General features: G+C 43.6%; 1 protein-coding gene across 2 annotated transcripts in view; it reads left to right on the top strand.

The window, feature by feature from the left end:
• Positions 1 to 23,476, top strand: part of Nostrin (nitric oxide synthase trafficking) — a 50,289-nt gene that overhangs the window by 266 nt on the left and 26,547 nt on the right. For both annotated transcript variants that reach the window (XM_041631682.1, XM_041631683.1), the window contains exons 2-6: positions 8,532 to 8,617; positions 18,144 to 18,227; positions 21,006 to 21,068; positions 21,303 to 21,384; positions 23,156 to 23,218. In XM_041631682.1, coding sequence (XP_041487616.1) covers positions 8,532 to 8,617; positions 18,144 to 18,227; positions 21,006 to 21,068; positions 21,303 to 21,384; positions 23,156 to 23,218 — 378 coding nt within the window. The remainder of the gene's footprint in view (positions 1 to 8,531; positions 8,618 to 18,143; positions 18,228 to 21,005; positions 21,069 to 21,302; positions 21,385 to 23,155; positions 23,219 to 23,476) is intronic.

Raw genomic sequence — 23,476 nt, forward strand, 5'->3', positions numbered from 1 at the left:
AGTCAAGTTTAAAATAGAGCTTTCTCAAAAAAGTGGCAGTCCTAGCTGTCTCTCATTCTCAAATTGATGGGGAAAGGTTTGGATGAGTGGATCGCATCTGAGTCTGATTCAGACGGGGCTCTTTGAGAAGTAGCATTAAGGCACACACCAACAGTGCCAACATCTCGTGTCGGCTAGATATGAGAGTACATAGACTATCTATAGTGCATTTTAGCTCAGAGATCAAATCAAGGAAGGAGGAATTGCCTCCCTGTCCCTCATCCCAACCCACTTTTTAATCCAACAATTTAAGAGTTGCTATCTTAAGCCCTACAGGACACAGAACAGACACCCTTTCTGTCAGCCTGGTGGACAGTTCGCCAGTATGCTTGCTCCAGTCCTGAGAGCTTCCTCCCAAATACAAAATTGATCAAAAGTCCAAGACACAACAAGGTCATCAGCAGTAGTGGCAGAGATTTGACCTAGGAGACAGAATGCAATAGGAATAAAGGGAAGATATATTTATCTCAAAACCAAAGTAATGGAGAAATTTCAAATGTCTTACCCCAGTAAGCATTGTTGGGAAGCTGAATTTGGTGAATTCAGAAGCCAGGAATTGTAGCCATTGTAAGTCAATAAAATCATTCAAATATTTTACTAAAAACAAGCCAGTAAAGCAAGGGAGTCTGTAAAGAAGCCTTAAGACCAGCAGAGGGCTGCTGCCTCCTGCTTTCCTTTTGTTTAACCAAAGGGTGTCAACCAAAGGGTGAGGAGAGCACAGGCTTGGGAGAGAGAGAACTGTAGCTGCTACTATGCTAATTGAGTTCAAGAATCACGTGACTGGTGAGGCAACCGTCTGTCTAGTAGATTGTAGCACCAGCCCCAGTGAGCACGAGAAGATACGCTTAATGACGAAACCTTCCAATGTTGTGCTTGCGTGATGATACTGAGTGACCCACCCCCCACTACACCCCATCCTCAGTCTCCTCTGCATTGGTGGTTAATGATAATCTTCGAGAGAAATCCATTCTTCTTTCTCTGAATTTGCTCCCTATGACATTTTTAAATCTTCTCCTGTCTCACTATGGATGTCTGGTGATGTTTTTCCCTGGTACAGGGTGGTAAGGTAGGACAGGGATGGGATACATTGATGCAAAAACCTGGTACCCACTATTTAGAAAGAAAGTCAATGCGAAGATAATATAATAGTTTAAAGGGAGAGAGAGGAAGGAAAGAGCACTTAGTTTTTAAAAGAGGAAAGAAAGAAAGAAAGAAAGAAAGAAAGAAAGAAAGAAAGAAAGAAAGATTGAATGTCTACCACCTTTTTTTTTTATATAGGTAGCAAAACTTATCTTCAAGTCAGCACTAGGGGCAAATGTTTTCTTTTAAGCAGCCCCCAAGGTAGCCTATCCCTCACCTCTGTGGCAGTTCAAAGCTCTACTTCCTGGGGTGCTAGGTGATGCCTTACCCTATTCTGAGCATCCCAGAGGATGTTTGTGCTTGCCCATGACTGAAGGCAATGTCTATGGGCCCATTGCCACCAAAGGTATCCGGGAATCAAGAGGAGGCGGATATCCCTTCAGCCTGAACTTCTAAACTCTCTAAAGTCACAGAGTATTTATTTATTTATTTGCAATTGTTCCATCTTTATCAAATGTTCAAGTTGACTTCCTGGTACAAGCTCGGCTTGTACTAGGGGGAACAATGCTCTACAGTGGGGAACATGCTAAAATGAGGACATGGATTTCAGAGGAATGTTTTAGGAAAGAACACCTTTTATAGAAACCCCAAAGCTCCCACTGACTACCAAAATATCCATCCCAAAAGGCCCTAGCTTTGCACAAAACACAATTAAACCTCTTTATCCCCCTTTGGTTTTTCGAGACAGGGTTTCTCTGTAGCTTCGGAACCTGTCCTAGAACTTGCTCTGTAGACCAGGCTGGTCTTGAACTCACAGGCATCTGCCTGCCTCTGACCCCCCCCCGAGTGCTGGGATTAAAAGTGTGGACCACTACCACCTGGTTTTAAGTTGTAATTCTTAACTTGGTCCACACCAATGGATTTGAGTATCAATCTCAGTAGGTCAAGAGCAAAATCAAATAAACAAATAAATGGGGCAAAGATGTATATTTATACGATTCTAACTAAAATGTAGAATTTTCTTCAACTTTGAGTATCCAATACTACTAACAGTATCTAGGCCTGTATAAACAATTAAAAGCACAGATCTTTTTTTATATAACAGTGTTATTATAGATGTCAGAGTATTGCTTATTCTCAGCCTTATTTACATACTTTGCTATTTAGTATGTGCATATAAACATCCACCTAATATCATAAGCTTAAAAATATTTTTATAAATATACATATATATCAATGTAGTTCCGTTTCTTTGGAATCCTGTGGTGTTTTCCTTTTTGCATTTGAAAATAATAATCTGTGAGATATTTTTACTGAACTTTGAAAGCGGGTTTGGTACACAAAAAAAAAAAAAAAAAAAAAAAAAAAACCTTGAAACTCTCATTTGGGCCATGCTTCTGTGAGAGAAAGAACCGCTACGGGGGGCCCCTCAGCCTCCAGCAGTCAGGCCAAGTCTGCTGTCAAGTGATTGTCACTAAAGGAAGCTAGAGAGCGGCTTTTAAATAATCCTGAGAGTGTTAGAGCTTATTTCTTAAGTTTTTTTTTTTTTTTTAAGTTCTGATTTTGGAAAGGAAAAGACTTGGCTCCAAGCCTGATGCCTGCGAGTGTCTCACTGAGACCTAAGACTATGCCACGAGAAATCTTCCTCAACCCCATGAGCAAGGAAGTTGATAGCATCAAGTTCTTCCCAGAGGAAATGATTCAATCATGTAAAAAATAAAGGAAAGAAAAAAATGACCACTTTCTCCCTTCCTCTTAAGAAAACTGTAGGGAGCAAATGGAGCAAAGGTTTCGAGCCGTCACCAAATGTTTGCATTTTAGGTACCCATAAAGAAGCCAGGTAGGAGCCTGTTAGAGCATGCCTCTGGCTCCTACATCAGCCCATTTGCCTGTGCAGTCAGCTGCCAAAATAAGACCAGCAGCTCCTCATCCTGGTAACCTGGTTCACATGCCATCCTGAGCGTCTTAGCTTGCTGGCTCAGCCTGTCTCACCAGCTGTGACCGGCACGGACTCCAAGGGCACCGAGGTCCATGGCTCCTGGGAACCTCTCCCCCTCTGAGAGACAGGGAAGGGCAGCTGGAGTCCGGCGTGGATAATGTGTAGTCCATAGTGCCTTCATGCATCCTACATCTCTTAGGCCTTTGTCTTAGCGCTGTAAAAGACGAGGAGATGGTAGACTGTACTGTTTCCTTAGTGCTGTTTCTTACGATTTAAGAAATCCTACCACAGCGCTTCAAATACCAAACAGATCTTTAATAAATACAGGTAACGCCTTAATTTGAGGGGCAGTGTTTTGAAACAATCACCCCCAGTGAGGGAGGACCCACATGAAATCTGTTGCTCCAGCCTGGCACAGAAAGAGCACCAAGAAACTTATGCAGCTAAATTCAAGTCAGGCCTCACGGCTTCTTTAACTCCTAACCCTCACACCATCGTGTGCCTTTAAAAAAGCCCGTATGAGCATCCAGGGTAATAACAGTTTTTCCTAGAACAATTAAATTTAGTCTTTTGAAGCATTCGAACCGTGTAAAGTCAGAAAGAGCAAATGGGCCAAGTTCAACAGCAGCGTTTTATAATGTTTACAGTTCAACGGCCTAGTCATGCCACACGCTGCTGGCCTAGACGACTATGCTTTGCTTTGCTGTTTGGTGGGCTATTTGCTTGTTTGCTTTGTAATAGCAGCATTTAAACAACAGAATCTGCTTTCGAGTGTCCATCAGAGACGTTGTCCTAGTGCTGGATAGGACATGCCTTTGTGTGCAAAAGTGAAAAGATTTTTTTTTAAGTCTCAGAAATGTCCTAAATATCCTGGCCACAAACAGACTAATTATTTATAAAGGAAATTTAAAAAACATAATATGTTATCTTGTGAATTAATGGTCCAGGGGAGAGAGAGCCTGTACAAATAAATTCATGTTGCGATATAAACTCAGCATTGAGTTCTTCCCTGGGATGCAAATGTTTTGGGGCTGGGATCCATGAAAGCTCAATGGGTAGGAAAAGACAGTTCAAATACTTTCTACATGTCGTTCACCAGAACGAATCCTTTTTTGCATCTTGATAACATTAGGAAGCCATCGATGCCTCTCGAACCGGCATGTCAGCTCTCTGAGTAAGTTTAGTTTGAGTATATTGATTAGCTATTTGCAGACATTTGGTTCCAATGGATCGTCTAGCTGATTTAATTACCTGACATTTCTAATCACAAGTCTGCCCATAGTCTAATGAGGTCATCTTTAGCTCTTTGAGTCTTAACTCTAAGTAAGAGGTTGGGCTTCTGTGCTTCTCATAGCGTGTCCCATGGGATCTCTTCAAAGTCCCCTCTGATGAGTGGGAGTGGGTGGGAAGGGGAAGTAGGACAGACACAGTGGAGCCAAAGTCAAGGTCATGAGATTTCACTGCCTCTGAGCAGAAACAGTGAGGTTTTCTGATCACAGACACACACACGAGTAGATAATCATAGGATCTTCTTTAACTTTTAGGGAAGTCTACTTTAAATTTTGTTTGTGTTTGTGTTCAAGTTTGAATAAATGGTACACAATGAAAGGTCCAGGACCATTGGCTCTAAATAAAAAATTAAGCTGAGTAGATAGAAATAGTCTTAGCATCTCTTTTATTTATAGACGTCTCCTTTATCTTAGTCTGGATCAGGGATGTTGCGGAGTTTCCAGCACATTGGACATAAGGTCAAAGATAAAGATTCTACCCCATGTTGTTATAAACAGAATATCCTTCTTTATCTGATCATTAAATTAAGGACAATATGATATATTGCCTGGACACAATGGAACTCAGGAAATGGTTTGCTTGAGGCGTGGATCCCTCCAACCTATGATCTGACCAGAGTGGCTGAGGCAGCAGAACCACTGGCCATTTCTCTGTCTGGAATAACGTTGTCCATTTACCACTTGTTCCAATATAAATACTTTCTATGAAAAAATATGGTAAATTAACCATCTCCGAAGTCCTGCAGCCAATAACTCAAGGGCCAACAAAAGCCGTAGCTGTGCTTTACTTGAGAAACCTCCTTCCTTACAAGTTCAGTTGGGGACTAGAGAGATGGCTCAGAGGTAAAGGCACCAGCTGCTCTTCCAGAGGACCTGGGTTCAATCCCCATAACCTTCATAGCAGCTCACAACTGTAGCATGAATAATAAAAACCCAGAGACTGATATAGGGATTAAAGCTAAAAATCAGAGCAGAACAATAAGCCACTAGAGAGACCTGTTACCTCTACCAATGCTCAGACTGAAGGGGAAACCCTCAGACTGCCTAGACTGTACTGTGTCTCAGGCAAACCTCAGGCTCCACTCTCCAGTGCTTGTCCCCTTTCCTTTATATTCCTCCCTCCTCCCAGCCACACTGCTTCTGTATCCACCTCCCTAGTGCTGGGATTAAAGGCGTGTGACTCCAAACACCGGGATTAAAGGTGTGAGCCACCACCACCTGGATCTGTTTCTGGATCGACTTTATGTAGCCTAGGGTAGCCGTGAACTCACAGAGATCCTTCTGCTTCTGTCTCCCGCGTCCTAGGATTAGAGGTGTGTGCCACCATTGCCTGGCCTCTAGTGGCTTAGCTTTGTGTTATGATCTTCAGGCAAGCATGTTTATTAAGATACAAATAAAATATCACTACACACAACTTCTGGAACTCCTGTTCCCCAGGCTCCAATGCCCTATTCTGACCTCCATAGTCCAGGTGTGCACACAGTGCATGTTTGAAGGCCAAACATTTGTACATTTAAAACAACACACTAAATAAATCTAAGGAAAAAAAACTAAATTGAGATGAAGCTTGTAAGGGACAAAGATGACAGATAATCTGCTTTGCCACACAGCTCCGTTGCTGGACCTGAGGACAATGAGGTATTAACCCCTAAGAATGTCCTGGCCTCCCAAAGCTTTTCCCAAGAAGACAATGTAAAAGATGTCATACAGGGTTTTGAAGGCCTAAGACATCAAAAACTGCAGTGACCTCCAAGAGTCCAAGGTATAGAAACTTGTTCTGTGATTTTGTTATTCAGAGTAATCATGGGGAAGCCATTCTTCCCATGCTTCCACAGTCTCCTATTCTCACCGCAAGGCTGCCTGGGAAGGCTGTCCTCAGGTGATGGAATCTGATGCGTCCATTCCTTTCTTTGTCTTTATTCCCTTATACAATACATTCCCACTGCAACCTCCCCTCCCTCCTCTCCTCCCAGTGACCCCCTCACCTCCTCCCCTCCCCCAGATCTGCTGCCTCCCCATCTCCCTTCAGAAAAGAGCAGGTCTCCTAATTATATTAACTGAACATGGCATAACAAGATGCAGTAACACTAGGCACAAACCCTCAGTTCAAGGCTGGACGAGGCAAAAGGGTTCCATGAGCAGGCAAGACTGCCAGAGACACCCCCACTCCCAATGTTAGGAGTCCCGCAAAAACCCCAAACTAAACAAACACAGAGTGTATGCAGAGGACCTAGCACAGACCCATTAGACCCCAAGATGGCTGCTTCAGTCTCTGCGAGCCCCTGTGAGCCCTGCTTAGATGATTTCATGGGCCATGTTCTCTTGGTTTACTTTCCCAACTCTTGCTCCTATAATCCTTCCTCTCCCTCTTCTGTGTCTTCTGAGTATCCCAAGCTCCACCGAGTGTTTGGCTGTGGGTCTCTGCATCTGCTCTCTCCAGCTGATGGCTATTGGGCAACACACCTAGCTATGAGAATAGCAGACTATCATTAAGATACATTTCATTGACTTCTTGGGGGGAGTCAGTATTGTTGGTTCCACCCTAGATTATCTTTGCTTGAGAGCAGTAAACCCCACTCTGCAAGGAAGCAGCCAAATCTAGCTTGCCCAAGGACCCTGAGTTCCTTGTGGGGCCTTTGTTTCTGCTTTGCTATAAGCAGACAGGAGAAATGATAAAAACATACAGCTTAATCCCAGGAGCTATTTCTAAATAAATCAAATAAAAGAGCTGCAGTTTTATTAAGTTTTATCGGCATGAACTAAGATTTAAACAGATAAAAAGACTTTCACTGTGTTCTTGGATGGGAAATCTAGATACCATTTTAAAAAGTTAATTTCTTCTAATTCATATAAACACACATATAATACAGTTTTGATTAGGATTCTGACAGGGGTGTAAAAAAAACCTCCAAAACCTCATAATTAGATAAATATTCATATGGAAGAATAAATGTCCAAGAATAACCAAAGAAATTATGAAAATGAGAAAACAGTTGCTCAGAAAGAGCAGATTAGAAGTTTGATGTCTTTGTAATTTAGATGAGTGTGTAGGTATGTGTCATTACTTCCTACATGACCATGATCTTTGTGAAGCATACAATGCTCCATAATGTACAGAAAGCTAAGAGTGCATTTGAGTTAGAACTTCTTCTTTTTCTTCTTCTTCTTCTTCTTCTTCTTCTTCTTCTTCTTCTTCTTCTTCTTCTGATTTTGTAGTTTTGTGAATATATAATAAGACATCTTAGGAATGGGACCCAAAATTAAACACGAAATTCATTTATATTCCCCATAACTCTATACACAAAGCCTGGAGATGATCTCACACAAGATTTTTATCATGCCTGTGTTTTGACTGAGACTCGTCATTTAAATCAAGCGTGAAATTTTCTGTTTATAGCACTAAATCAGAACTCAAAAAGTTTTGGCTCTTTAAGTGTTTTCAGTTTCAATTTCAGATTCTTTTAGACAACTTGTACTGTTTGCTTGTCGTGTGCTCAGGTTGGGGGAACAACACGGTGGTGGTGTGGTGCACTGTAGAGTATGCTTTTAGCCGTCCCACACCAGAAAGCCAAATTCCAAAACTAGATTCTGTTGGGTTGCTTGTGTCTGATAGGACAGTGTGTGGGCTGAATGAGAGTGGCCGCATAGGCTCCTGTATTTCAATGTTTGGTTTTTGAGGTTTCAAAATCCCATATCAGGCTGGCTCGCTTTCTCTCTCTCTCTCTCTCTCTCTCTCTCTCTCTCTCTCTTTCCCTCTCTCCCTCCTGCTTGTGAATTTAAGCTCAGCTTCTGTTCCAGGGCCATGCCTGCCTGCCTCCTGCCATACTTCCCACCATGATGGTCAGGGATTTACCCTCTGAAACTGTAAGCAAGTTCCCAATTAAGTGATTTCTTCTCGAAGTAGTTTTGGGCACGGTATTTCTTCACAGCAATAGAACAGTAACTGAGATAGACAGAAACAAACAGGCCAGCTTCAGTTTGGGAAAAATTTGCCTGGACTTTTTTCATAGCCAGCCAGAGGAGACTTAATGTTTAGTTAAGAAGTCATCACAAACTGCGTGCCCTCCCCCCCCCCCCCAGCCACACAGTCCTTTACAGTGGCAGTCATCACGACAGCAGCGTTCTGAATTATGGGTATGCTATCTATGGAGGTGCTCATAATTCTCCTCTCATTTTTTTTCCAGTACAATAAAGTCTACAAGAGCCTGAAGGAGTTGGCTCAAAATGGAGAGAATTTCTGCAAGCAGATCACATCCGTCCTTCAGCAAAGGTACAAAATGAGCATTTGCGACAAGCAATCCTTCCTCTGCGGCTGCAGCTAGCGACATGTCTGGAGGGGTGATTAGAAGCTGCGCCACTTTCCAGAGCACAGTGTTAGATTTGGTGTTGGAAAAATTGGGTTGAATCATGAGTCTGCTCCGTCGCCCATTTATCACCTGGCACCGTAAAGATCAGGAAACCACACAGAGGGCTGCTGCCTAGGAAGACCCAGGCAAGCCTCTAATCCTCAGACTAAGCTTAGCACGCTCCTGGGGGCCCACTCTGACATCTGATGTGAATGCCCATTATTGTACTTTTCACACTGGCCTCAATTATTCGTTTATGTTTTCTCTATGCTACAAAGACAGGGGCTGTGTCTCACCCATTGTATGATAAGAGCTTCGTAGAGCCAAGTCTTTGATCTCTTTGGTCATTTTCTAGAGGATGGATGGATGGATGGATGGATGGATGGATGAGTGGATGGATAGATGGATGGATGGATGGGTGGATGGATGGGTGTGTGGTGGATGGGTGGATGGATGGTGGATGGATGGATGGGTAGGTGGGTGGGTGGATGGATAGGTGGATGGATGAATGGATGGGTCTGTGGGTGGATGGGTAGGTGGATAGATGGATGGATGGATGGGTGGGTGGATGAGAAGCCACCATTTTTAATATTAGTATCTCCTCTTAATACCAAGTGTGACTGTAAACAAAGCTGTCCGTGGCGCTAAATTGAGCACAGTTAACTCAGGCAATAAAGGACAGGGAGCGCACTGCTTAAAATGAAAGAACCAGAGGAAAATGTTGGCTTATAAGGGGGCATTTAGGCTTTGACTCTACAGTAGCTATCTCTAATAATAAATATTCTAAAGCTACTTTTCCAATAAAGGTTGTTGCGTTTTAAAGGGAAACAGTTTCAACTTTAAAATATTGTAGTGCTGGCCATGGAGCTCTGGGATCGAGTGCTTGCGCAGCAGGTGTGAGACCATGGTTCAATCCCTGGAGCACCGCGCACTCACGCACACTTTATATATGCGTCATATAGAAAAGAGATCATGAGTTAAGAGCATCCCTCATTAGCAAATCAATATCAAAAGAGCTCATTAGTTTTATCAGAACAATGAATGACCAGGAGAGCTCTAAATACGTTTTTATGAAGAAAAACGCGAGTTTGTCAAATGGAATAAAAAAGAAAATAGAAGTTTAAGTGAGATATATTTCTATTCTAATAGTCAAGCTGCTTTGATTTTCCAAGAGAGAATGGGAGGCGGGGTAATCTAAGACAATGTTTCTTCTATGAGAAATGATTTTTATTAGTCTCAAAGGAAATTGTTTTTAAATAAGATCAGCTAACTATTCTATAAATCCAACTCTTTGCTTAGATAAGTCTCTTCTCCCCGAAAAACAGAAAGAATTATATACTGATTCGCCATGGAGATGACTGAGATAGTGGTCTTGATTATTTGGTGTCCAAGAGTTCAGAATTAGTGCCAGATAGACAGTCATGAAGACAGGAGGCAGAAATGGGCCACAACTACAGGAGGCTCCAGGGTGAACTCACAGGACTCGAGAAGACTCCATCTCACCACTCTCTTCCGTTCTAGATGTTCACTCACTTCTTCACTTTCTGCTACAGCCACAGCCCTGGCTTCCTCCCTGTGTTTCCCTCGGGGTTCCTTGCCAAGACCACCACCTGCCCTCTCAGTATGTAAAAACCGCCATCTCCATATCCTCAAGGGACAAATGTGGAACCCTTGGGCAGTAGAGATATCTCTCTTCGTGGTTTTACTTCCTGATGGACCAGGTTTAGGATCTGAATATCTATCGGATGCTGTAGGCCAAAACTGCAACACATGTCTGAGTCAAAAGCTGCATAGCATTAAATGCGAAGGATGGCTATAAACACTTTAGTAAGACCTCAAATAATGCTGAAAGGCCACATGACAGACATTTTGTAAAGCTAACCTGGAACAGCCAAATTATTTCCCTCAACCAAGATGCCACTGCTGGGGTACTTGATATTGACTGGCTCCTGATAATTGTTCATTTGAAGTGACCCCTCCTACTTAAGATGCCAGATCCCTGGGTTGGCTCAACTGTCCAGTTATGCAGCCAGCCTGAGGGATACATATCCAGAGAACCATTTCTAGTGGACATACATTATTAATGTATGGATGTTTCCTCATGGTGTACTTTTACTCCACATTCTTATGAGTCAGTTAGCAAAGATAGATGCTGTATCATAGCCCTGGATGGGGCCAAGTGAAGTGATTCGGAGGTCGCTACCTTTTCCCCCTGTTCTTGAACCAACTGCACAAAACTAGTCCACAAGAACCAGTGATTGCTGTGCACCTGGCCCAGTTCAGTTTCACTTTCCTCGTTCTGTGACTTCCCTAATCCTATAAACAACTAAAGGCTGGCTCTTGTTTAAGGCAGTGGTGCTTGCCTATAATCCTAGGGCTTGGGAGACTGAGGCAGGAGGATTGCAAGGTCAAGGCCTACCCAGGCGTTGTAGTGAGGTTGTAGCTCGAGCAAAACAAAACAAAGCAAAAATAACAAAAACAAACAAACAAAAACAAAACCGGAGCTGGTCAGGTGGCTGAGCAGGTAAAATGCTCACCACTGAACCTAACTAGCTGAACCCTGTCTCCAGCATACAGTCGGGAGAGAATTGATTTCTGAAAGCTGTCCTCTGACCTGCACACACACACACACGCGCACACACACACACACACACACGGTGGCACACTTGAGTAAACACACACACATGTGGGGGTGGAGAAAGAAGCAACAGTGCAAAGCAAAAAAAGGATATTTATTGGCTACTTTGAGGAGAGTGAATACAAATAAGGACATCCAGTGACCCAGAAGGTCATCTCCAGGGTGACTGACGCGAGGTGGAGCTGGAAGTTTCTACTTCTGGCTAGAGGTACACAGAACTAAGCATTCTTGTCAAGGCGTGGTCATGACCACCACTGGCCCATCACTGCCTCAGCTCTAGTTCTGCACTGTGGTCTAACAAACTGAATTGTCTGAACTAAAACTCTATTTTAAGGGGACAAGCACCCCTTCTGGTGGGTACCAGGGTCATAGCCTTTTTGTTTCCAGTCTAAGATTTTGGGAAATTTCAGTTTCTCGAGGTGCATTGTTTCAACCGTTTGACAACCAAACAGAGGGGTACAATTATCTTTCCTTAAGTGTCTTCCCTCAGCTACCAGGGCGGTTTCCTCTTAAATGTGCAGGTGTATTTCATACAAATCAATGGTACATTGCATTTGCATTAGACATAGGTGGGAAAGCCTCATAAGACAAAGGTAATAAGAGCTGCAGCGGTGGGTAGATCTCTGTGAGTTTGAGGCCAGCCTGGTCTACAGAGTGAGTTCCAAGACAGGCTCCAAAACTACATGGGGAAACCCTGTCTCCAAAAAAAAAAAGAAAGAAAGGAAGGAAGGAAGGAAGGAAGGAAGAAAACAGCATCAAGGTCACAATAGAAAATACCTTGGAGATAACAAAGACCCAAAATATAAAAACAATCCCCATCCCTTTTTTTTCAACATACTCGAACCCCCTCCTCAGCCAACTGCCCTTGTGCGCAGTGGAAATTACAGGGCTTCAGGATAGTAACCTAGGACAAGAATAGGTCAATCAAACCCCTAGTGCATGGAGCCTGACCCAGTAACTTATGATGTCATGTTTAATTAGAGTCTAATTATTAAACCTTGGTGCCTCACTCTAAATGGGCAGTCTCGGGTGGGGCAAATGAGAGTATAAAATTTACTACCTAGCAAGACAGCGGGCTGCCCATCGCCTATCTAATCAAATACAATCAAACTCATATGACCCAGGAGACAAGGCCAGGTAATTGCTTTCTAATGTTGTAAAAGGTCTCTATTCTCCCCATCCCCCACCCACAATTTGCCTGATATGTTTCTACTTTTTTTTTCTAATCAGTTATGGCCCAGTAAATACATTTATCCCCCACATCCTGGACTCTCTGTTCCAAGTTCTCCGCATAACAGATGCATTAAAGATAAGGACTTGGCCTCAGCCAGCAAGCTGAGAGATTTCTGCTTGGATTTGAACAGCAGTTCCTCTGAGAAGATGCAGCTTTGAGCATCTTAATAAGAAGGATGCAAGTGGATTGTATTTCTGTCTCCATCCACGCTACTCCCAGTCAGATGCTCTTGTGACATAGGGGAACTACACAGTTGCAGGACAGTCACCCAAGGTCTCTGGTCACCTTTAGGAAGTGGGTGGAGTTTATTTGAACTTGAATCTTGCTCTCTATGAAGTCCAGGCTGAACTCTAACTCACTTTGTAGACTAGGTTGGACTTAATGCTTGGTTCTCTTCTCCCAGCCCTTACAGTGCTGGGATTATGGGCATGCACCAGACAACCAGCTTCTGGTAACTTTTACGTACAATTTATTTGTAAGAAGAGCTGTAGCTGCCTTTTAAGGGAAAAATGATAAGACTTGAAGGGAAAACATCCATTTACCCAGCCCCGACTATAAGTTGGTTCTGGTTCAAACTGTGAGGTGGAAGACAATGTGGGAACAATATATTAAGATTACTAAAATCCTTAATTCCTACAGAGGAGAGCACAGTCGTCTGCTTCCCTCAGCATGAGAAGACCTTCAGTCAGCTCCAACGAACTCTTTATAGACACAGAGGAAACTAGAGGGCTTTAAACAATGATTTTGCATAAGTTTATTACAGCGGGATCCTCTGAACTGAACACAGCCACCTATTCTCACAGCTTAACCTGTGCTGCATTGAAAATACCAGATCTGAGAGCACGGATTTTACAGCCTTCGCCGTGCCAAGGGCGTGGTTTATTTTAAGATCTAGGTCAAACACTGGTTTTTCACTTATTGGTTGGTTCTCATGACTAGTAATGAAACTATATCGACTTGCCTTGCAGGCTGAGGGGAAACTAAAACGTAAATGGGTTGAAAGTCAAAGTGTCCTTTCCCTGGCTCAGAATCATTAAAATTCACTGGAATATTTTGAGCTAAAATATATCCCAGCAGACGGGATATACATGCACACTATCAATTTCACACATGAAGAAGCCGTGGCCTAGACAAGCCTCTTCATTCATGTTAGAAATCATGTCTGTAGAGTGGAAGGGAACGATGGGAGAGGGTGAGAATATCGAGTTCACTGTGCTTCCTGACTTCTTCCTTGGGCTGTTTTACCCAAGAGAAAGAAAATTCCAAGACCTGATTTGAGATTAGCTCTGCCCCTCTGGATTCCTTTTGCACATGTATTGCTTTGTGACTGGGGAACGTGATAAAGCAGCTCCCGTCAAAAGAGTGGGTGATGGTGCCGGGCTGTGGTTGTGCAGGCCCAGCACTTGGGAGGCAATAGTAGGCAGATCTCTGAGTTCGAGGCCGGTCTGGTCTACAGAGAAGATGCTCAGAGAAGCCCTGTCCTGGGGGATAAAAGAGGGGGGAAGGAGAGAGAGAGAGAGAGAGAGAGAGAGAGAGAGAGAGAGAGAGAGAATATGAAACCAGTCTCTGTGCTGCATCAATAAAATGCCAACGTCCAGTCTATTTGGTAGCCTGAAAAGATTGAAGGGTATCCTTTTAGGATGCCTGCATATACACACAGCACACCACACACACACACACACACACACAATGTGTGCCACTACACATACATCACAGAACACCACATGGTGGTCTGTGCTTCCATTCACACACAGACAATCATTCAGACTTACAAAAATGACAGACATCATTATATTTGTCTCTTAGAACATGACTTCCCATGAGAATGACAAACCCAGCCATTGGATAAGAAATTGGTCATTGGCTAGGAATTTAGCCATGGACATCTGTTGAGGTAAAAGCCACTGAGGGCCTGAAGGACAATATCCCATCCCACGTCCTCCCTCCCCTCCTCCCTGTTTGCCATTGCAGTTCCTTCTGGGTTGCCAGAGGTAGGCTCTAGAAATCAGGAGGCAAAAGTGGATGGATACAGCCTGCTCTGTTTGGCTGATTCTAAAGTCCTCGGGACTCATTAATAAGTTGCAAGCAGAGAGATAAATAACACGATTTGACTGGTCACAGACACTGGGTCTGACTCAGCCTGGTCTCAACAAGTAACCTGATGGTATTTGAGACCGGAGTCCTCCTGCATTGCCTCTTAGCCAGACCATCATTCCCCCCACTCCCCAACCAATTTACAATACACGAGTGCCTCGGAAAAGGACCCGGGAGCAGAGAGTCTTAACATGTGCCCTGGGATAGCTGGCAGTGGCCTTTCTAGTGGCCACACCGTGGGAGCTTCAGTGAGTCACAACGCCGTAATTAACACTGGAGTGGCTCTAGAAGTTTTAAAATGCGCTTTTGTCTGACTCCCCTGGCAATAGCCACAGCCATTCTCCACATCTAAGTCAGGGGAGGGGCATGGTTAAGTAGCTCGGATTTGGAAGCTAGCTGTATCGCGTCCCTCTCATGTGTTCTCGGCAGAGAAACCAATCGAACTCCAGGCCTGGTGCTCCCTCCTGGAAATGGTCAGAAAGATTGTGTCCACATCACACAAGTCATTGTAGGTTCAACACAAATAAAAATGAGCCAGAGAGACGACTCAGCGAGTAAAGGGCAGGCTGCCAAGTCTAACAACCTGAGTTTGGTTCTCAGACCCACACGGCGAAATCACAGAACCAAATCCATCAAGCTGTCCACTGGCCTCCAAACCTGTGCTGTGGTGTCCCCTCCCCATGCTAAATAAAGGCAATAATTTTTTGGAGGAAAGAGCTACAATGCTTACAATAGTGCCTTGCATAGTATAACGGCCCCGATAAAGGGTGGGTGTTGCTGTTTTGTGAATAAACAGCACAGGTCAAGTGTCTGCGGAGTCACAAAGTAGACACCCTTCCGTGTACGGAGGGCATTTGTTTGATACATAATCGTCATGTGTGGGAGACGGCTTTTTAATTTGGAGACTCACAGATTTGCCCTGACGCTGATACTACGCAAGAAATCCCGGCTTGACTAATGAATCTCCTCAGGTGGGTTCTTGACAGAAAGCCTGGGAGAGTTAGCTAATGTGGTACACGCCTATAATCCCAGCACCCAGAAGGTTGAGGCAAGAAAATTAGGAATTCAAGGTCACCCCGAGCTACACATCAAGTTCAAGGTCAACCTGAGATTGAGGAGAGGGGGTGGGGAAAGAAGAAAGAGAATGCATAGAGGTGGGTGTTCAGGAGCAGAGACGGCCAGACTTAGAAACTGCCAATCAAGCAAAGAGCCTCCTCCTGACACCAAAACTCCACCTTCTTTCCCTATGAATCTAATGATGTTACTAATGCTAAGGAAAGGAGTATTTCCTTGGGGTAGTTGCCTCTCTCACTTGGCCTCTGAGCCCCTTCGTAGAGCCTGTGAGAACATTCTAGAAGTAAAATTGAATTGTGAAGGAGAAGCTGTCCCTGTCAGTATCCCCCGTCTTGGCTTAGAAGTCCTTATGGGGAGACAATGGCACAGAGGACTGCACTCTTCACCCTGGGCTATTGCCCTCTGGATACCTAACAATCCATCATCATCATCACCACCACCACCATCATCCTCAAATAATTAATATTTACTATTTGTTTTGTGTCTAGTACTGTGAGTCAAAAACTATGCATTCATCAGAGGTAATGCTCTGTAGGGGTGGCTCAGGCACTCATCACCATCAAAGGACTTGGTGGTGACCTGACTCTGATTCCCAGGCTCTACCAGTGGAGGAAGAGAACTGACTCCTTCGAGTGGTCCTCTGAGCTCTGAGTGTATACTGTGGTGTGCTCACACTTATGTACAAACAAATAGATATATTTTTTTTAAAACTTAAAGTGGATAGAAGTCATCTTTTAGAAAGGAAGAGCAGATGAGGGGGGAGAAGGAAAAGAGGGTGTGTGGGGAGGTGAGGTGAATAAGGAACATAACCTCATTGTAGCTAGAGATGAACCTATAACGAGGAAGTGGTAAAATAATTTTAAGAAGAGATAATTTGATCTCTCCAAGAACCAATGATTTCCTGCTATCTTGCCCTGCATAGAAAGTAACGGACGAGCCCCTCAGGTTTCCACCATAATGCAGCTTGAGCCGGGCACCTGCCTCTAATCAGTTCCTTGGGAGGTAAAGGCAGCAGGCGCCCTCTGAAGCTACCACGCAGCTATCTCAATCATACGTATCATTTTATTTCTAGCTTCTACTTAGGACTTCGAGCTGATGGGTTTAGTGATGACTATGCACCTTAGTAGCTGTACCAGACATCTAGGCTTATTCTAATGAAGTGGCAGAGACTGGGTGGTGTGAAGGACGAGACTCCCTGTGTAATAGCTCAGGAGACCGGAGCTCTGATGAGATTAAGGCTTCGTTGGTTTGATTGGTTTGGTTCCTGCTAGATACCTCTTCCTCACAAAGACACTTCATACTGTCTCACGTCCCCTCCCAGCTTCTGGAGATTTGCTGATAATGCCTTGGCTTCTAGATCTTCCTCTGGTTCCCGCTTTCATGTTCATTGGGTCTTTTCCCACGCACACGCCCATCTCTGTGTCCAGTACCCCTCTCCCTCCCCACCCTGTTTATAAGGACACGTCAAATTCTGTTTGGGCCTCGTCTAAACTTGATCTCCTTCACAGAACCTAGTTCCAAAGAAGACACATTCACATAGCCTGTGTGTGGTGGTCAATATTGCCAACCTGGCAGAACCTAAAATCACACAGGAGATGTACCTCTGGGCATGTCTATGATGGCGTTGTCAGAGGGGTTTAATTGAGGTGAAGAGACCAACGCATGTTGCGCAATCTCACAGGCTAGGGTTCTGGACCAAGTAGACAGGAGAACACGAGCTGAGTACCTGGGTTCGCTCTATCTGCTTTGTGACTACAGACGCAGTGTGATCAACTGCCGTATGCCCCTACCACCGTGGACTGTATGCTCAAACTGTGGGCCAAAATGAAGCCTTCTCTGTTGACATTGCATTGGTCAGATCGCACAATAAAAAAGTAACTGAGATGCTGGGGTTCAGTACTCCTTGAGGGAGGCGCAATCCAACCCATAGCATCGGTGGAAAGAGAGTTTAGTTGAGTACTTTCTCCTTGGAGATCCTCTTTGATATTCTTAAGGGTTTGCCAAAAGACAAGAGAATCCTTACATCAATAGATATCTCTTCCTCATGAAGACACTGCATTTTCACCCTGACCTTTTATGTGTCAGAGTGTGTGTATTTGTGTGTCTGAGTGTCTGTGTCTGAGTATATGTGTGTGAGAGAGTATACTTGTATATCTATCTATCTATCTATCTATCTATCTACCATCTATCTATCATCTGTCTAACTATATTATCATCTATCTCCCTATCATCTATCTCTCTACCATCTATCTATCTACCATCTATCTATCTACCATCTATCTATCTATCTATCTATCTATCTACTATCTATCTATACCTCCCTCCCCCACTCCGTGTGTGTGTCTTTGTCTATGTGTGTTCTTGCTAATTCTGACCATTATATCCTACATAACAAGTCCTTTGCTCATAGGGCCAACCTGGAGATCAACTACGCCAAAGGACTTCAGAAACTGGCAGCCAAGCTGAGCAAAGCACTACAGAGCACAAAGAAAAAGTAAGTATGATGACAAAGGGAAGGCAAAAATCTTTTGTAAAACAATAAAAATGAAAAAAAAACTCACTCTCAGCTTTTTCCCATATGCACAGCAGGTACAATCCTACCAAGCATGGCTTCCAGATCTTGGGGATTTATTCTGGGTCAGGCTCTGCCTCAAATGCTTAGTGGATATTTCTATTTAATCCTCACAACAATCCTTGAAAGTTCTTATGATTATCCTCCTTACGGATGAGGACTTGAGACTGAACAGCTGAAATAAAATTCCCATCATGCAGTTAATGAGCTGTTAGACTCATCCTGGGCCTTTTATGGCTCCTGAGCCCACAGTTGGCTTGATAATGCCATCTAGGGAGGAGTGTGAAGCCAGAAGGTCTTAGAGGCAGGAAGCGTAAATTATGTATTATCTCTATTCTGTGACTTTTGACAAGGGATCTTGGTCTCCCTGTGCCCCCATGCCTTCCTGTACAGGGAGCAGACGAGTGCGCATTTGAGTGTGTACGTGGGTTGTAGCGTGACGTGCAGCCTGAATGATAAATGAAGCAAACTGTGTGGAAGACTCGGCACGGGAGGGCAAGCACACAGTATGTCGCAAGGATAAAATTGTCCATTATTGATAACTTGCTGTGACGCTGCTTCTGTACTACTCTGTGCAGATGAGACTCTGAACTCGCAGTGTCCCTGCTGAGGGTCCTCGTGCTCATGATGAAAGAGGGAAAATTCAGGGGGGAAAAAAGGACCAATTTCTCACTCCTGCCCGGGCACCATGGTGACAATAGCAAGTTGCTTTGAAACTGCTCCGGTTCTTGTTCCACTTTTATTTTGGGGTGATATCTTGGTAGATTACAAACGAGTCCGTGCAGTAGTGTGGTTGGGTTTAGACCGACTTCCGCTTAGACAGCCCAGTTTAAACTCTAGTTACACTACTTTTCAGGCTAGTGGTCGGGACAACTCATCTTCTGTCTAAATGTCTCTTTAAGATGAAAATGAAGCTGACATGCCATGGCGCTGAAGTAAATCTGCTGAGGCAGGAGAATTGCCATGAGTTTGAGGCCAGATTAGGCTACACAGAGAATTTCAGGCCAATGCGGCTGTAGTGTAAGACCTTTTTTGAAAGAAACATAAATCATGATAATAAATATACTAACATAAAAACAGAAATAAAACCCATCCCCTACAGTTACTGAATTAAATGCAGTAATGCAAGCGTGCTTAACAGACCATGGGATGAGGAGGGAAGCTCCCTGAATTGCCTTTTAATTTTGATCCTAATGATTCAGTTCCCACCATGGCAACCTTAGCTTCAAAATGGCAGACACATTCACAATGGCCAGCGAGCCAGCACTAGTGTGGTATTTAGTGATAAAATTTAGGTCAAAATCTGTGTTAGATGCTTACACAGAGATCCCAATGTCTTATTTCATAAGGTTAGTTAGATGAGGCTCAGAAAAGCCAAGTGAGTCTTCAGGGATCCCAAAGGAAACCAGAGACAGGGATGTCTGCTTTTCAGACCTGTGTTCTGGGCTCTCTGAGGTCACATGATACACTTCCTGTCATGCTGTCCAGTGGCTGTGCAATCACCTGGGAGGGTCTCTTTAATGAATGCTCCTCATAGCCTTAATAAACACAATTATATTCAATTATATTTGGGTTAATTTACACAAAATAGTAAACACTCATTTGCTGTTGGAGTTAGTGTCGCCTGTAGCCCAAGCTGATCGCAAATTCTTTATGTCAACTCAGATAACCTGATCCTCCTGCCTCCACATTCCAGTTGCTTGGGATTATGGGGATGAGGAGCCACTTCATCCAGCGGCAGTTATTTTAAGTATAGGGTTTGGTCCATCCAGTTTAACAGATGTGTGTACTACCTAACTAACCACAACCAAAGTCAGACATTTTCAGCACACCCCAAGTCGCTTCTTCCTGTTTGCGTCCACGCCCTCACAACCACTGACCCCCATCATGTGAATGTAGATTAGTTTTCTCCTTCCTGTGGTTTCCTGCACTAGAAACACACAGTAGGCACTCTCTGATGCAGGTTTAGATTGTCGAAACCCGGGCCTCTGGTCTGGTTTTCCTTTGTCCCAGGGCAGGATGCGAACTAGGCCACTGGAGGCACACTTCTGCTCCAGTCTGATTCCGGCAGGGATGCCCCTTCCTCCCTTCCTCTCCATCAAAAGTGGCATGGGCTCTGTCCCTGCAGTTAACTAAGAAGACTATTTGTCCTGACTTCCAAGGACGCCTGACAGATAACTAAGAGCTTGACCCCCTGCTATGGGAGAAGAGAACATCAGGCTTCCTTGTCCTCCATCTGCCTCCGGGACCGGGAAAGATGTGAGGCTGTATTTTTAAGACTGTGCAGGATTTGGACTCCAACCCCAAGATCAGCACGCACAATGAGCCAGGGACTTGGGCTCAAATCCCGTGTCACTTACATCCTCTAAGGCTTGGTTTATTTATCTGTAAAGTGAGGGACTTGAAAAGCTTTTCTGTGAGGGTCTTTCAAATTCCTCTCCCTCACCTGTTCCTTTCCTTGGCCACTTTATCTCCCTGATTTTCTGCATAGATAAAATAGAAGATGAAAATCTAAGTGGGAAAAAGCAGTGTGTATAATGTCTGTGGTGCAAATAAATATACTGGCTGAATTTAATCTCACAGAGAAATTGAAGCTCCAGCAAGGGAATGAATATGAGGGGAGGCAGTTTGTGGACTGTCATGCTTGATTTCTCAGCGCTCACTAGTAATTGACACCCACACCCCCATTTGTGTCTCTAGCTGTCTCAGCACTGCCTGGGCCTGGGCCTCAGAGAGCATGAAATCGGCGGCAGACCTGCATCAGTGAGTACTTCCCGTAATGCTGGTCCCGTACCCATTTCCACCACCCCACGCCCACACCTTTGCCCTTACTCTGAAGGGGGGTGCCACACATTTAGAGTGGGCGGGGGCCGATATTCCACTTCAGACCTGCACGAAATAGATTAGCTATGACTTGCAACTCATCTACCCGAAATGCATTCGGGCAGAGGATGGAAACCCAGGACGAGACTGGGCACCCTTATGTTCTGTTTCCAGAAAACTTGGCAAAGCGATTGAGTCGGAAGCAATAAAGCCAACGCATCAGGTCCTGAGTATGCAAGAAAAGAAGAGAAAATCGGTGAGTCAGAGCTTCTCTTTCCTCTTAGAAGGAAGATTTCTAAGGCTGGGTATAAATCAGTGGCAAATATATATAACCACTTGCTATGTACGCATGCTCAAGGCCCTAGGCATAGTAAAATGTTCCTAAAAAACAAGTGAAACACCCTGGTAAGGTAGAGGAAGGTGAATCTCTGTGCCTTCTAGGCTAGCAAGTTCCACATATGATATTAAATGAAAATACAAAATGAAAGAAATCTAATGAGTAATAGGATCTCAGCTAGAAGATCCTTCCCAAAATGTTAACAAGAATTACTTTGAGACGGTAAAATTAGAGGTTATTTTCAATTTTTTTTGGTTCTTTTTAAATGGTCTATTCTATTTTGTAAACTCTATTACTGAACTCCACCTAAGTCCCATATGCATAATTTGTTCCAAAAGATACTTTTCTACTTACCAATGTGAGATTTGGTAATAATAGCTACAACTCTCGAATAGTCTCAAGACTAAAGGGAGGCATTAGGCATGCCTCTCAAGAACAGCTGGCTGTCTTGAGCATGTCTTCTGTTCCGGGCATGCACCCTTTCTTCTAGGACAATTTCACTGTGTGTTCTGCCCCCTTCTTCTCAATGTATCACAGTGGTTAGCCGCTTTAGACAATGCTTCCAGACAACTAGTGTAGCTGCTAATGCTGCTGTGCTCGCATGAGGTAGGCTCAGGGTCAAGCACAGGAACAAAGTGCTTGAGGCTCAGCAGGCCATCCTTGCAAAAGGAAAAGATAATCTTGGAGGTGGAGGGTGGGGTCAAGTTGGTTATAAGTCTAAAGAGCTAAAGTTTTCCATCTGGGAAAACTCAGATGGAAGAGGAACGGAAATAAATGAAATATAAACACATTAACTAGAATCAATGTTTGTGTGTATATATATATATATATATATATATATATATATATATATATGTTTGTGTTTCACCAGAATGGATGTTCTATCTAAGGTAGTAGAGAGAAAGTGACAAAATTTACTTGAAATAAATATAATCGTCTACTTTTGCACATTAGCTAGAATCAATGTTTGTGTGTGTGTGTGTGTGTGTGTGTGTGTGTGTGTATGTTTGTGTTTCACCAGCATGGATGTTCTATCTAAGGTAGTAGAGAGAAAGTGACAAAATTTACTTGAAATAAATATAATCGTCTACTTTTGCCAGCAACTTTAGAAAAACTCAAAGCAAGTCTGTATTTCACTAATTATAAAATACTTTACATACTATATAATAATATGATAACTGCATTTAATACCATAAATTAATCAGTGCTATTATAATTTATTACAACACATTGGGTAGCTGACATCATGATCCTTCAATCATCGGTCCCCATTATCTCCTTCCTGTTCAGAGGGACGGAGGGAGAAAGAGAGACCCAGGACCTAGCTTGGGCTTTTGAAATTTCAAAGTTCACTCCCAGTGACACTCCTCCAACAAGGCCACACCACCTAAGCGTACTCAAACATTCCACCAACTAGGGACCAGACATCGAGAAGCAAGAGCCTATGAGGCCATTCTCCTTCAAACCCCCCCAGACTCAGATCCATACGAGGCTCCAAACCATCACAAATTTAGGTCCATACGAGACTCTACTCTCATGCTCCTCCCACTTCCCAGAGTCCCACCTCTAAATGCTATGATGCTGCAGGAATAGGCTTTGATCTCTGAGTTTTGGTATCCATAGATATTTAATTAATAACAGTGACTAAGTAAGAAAGGAACATTTCTTATTCTGTTTTTCTTTTCCATAGCTTGATAATGAAGTTGAAAAGACAGCAAATCTTGTTATTAACAACTGGAATCAGCAAATCAAGGCAAGTCTACATAAACAGCCTTCACATACATGCATTTCTGAGGATGGGACTTCTTTACTTTTGTACTGGTGTGTCCTAACGCTTTTCAATGCACCTATTGAAGCAAATCACTCACCTGAGTTATTATATAGATGCATCATTCAACTAATCCAAAGAAGAGGATGACTTGAAATATGGGTATGGTTTATGGTTAATACTTACATGGCATTTCTTATGTGCCGAGAGCTGCCTGTTTGTATGTTCAGTCGTCGTACCAAC

This window comes from Microtus oregoni, unplaced genomic scaffold, assembly GCF_018167655.1.
Source record: "Microtus oregoni isolate MIOR12 unplaced genomic scaffold, Mior012 000037F_ref0000500, whole genome shotgun sequence".
Lineage (NCBI taxonomy): Eukaryota > Metazoa > Chordata > Mammalia > Rodentia > Cricetidae > Microtus > Microtus oregoni.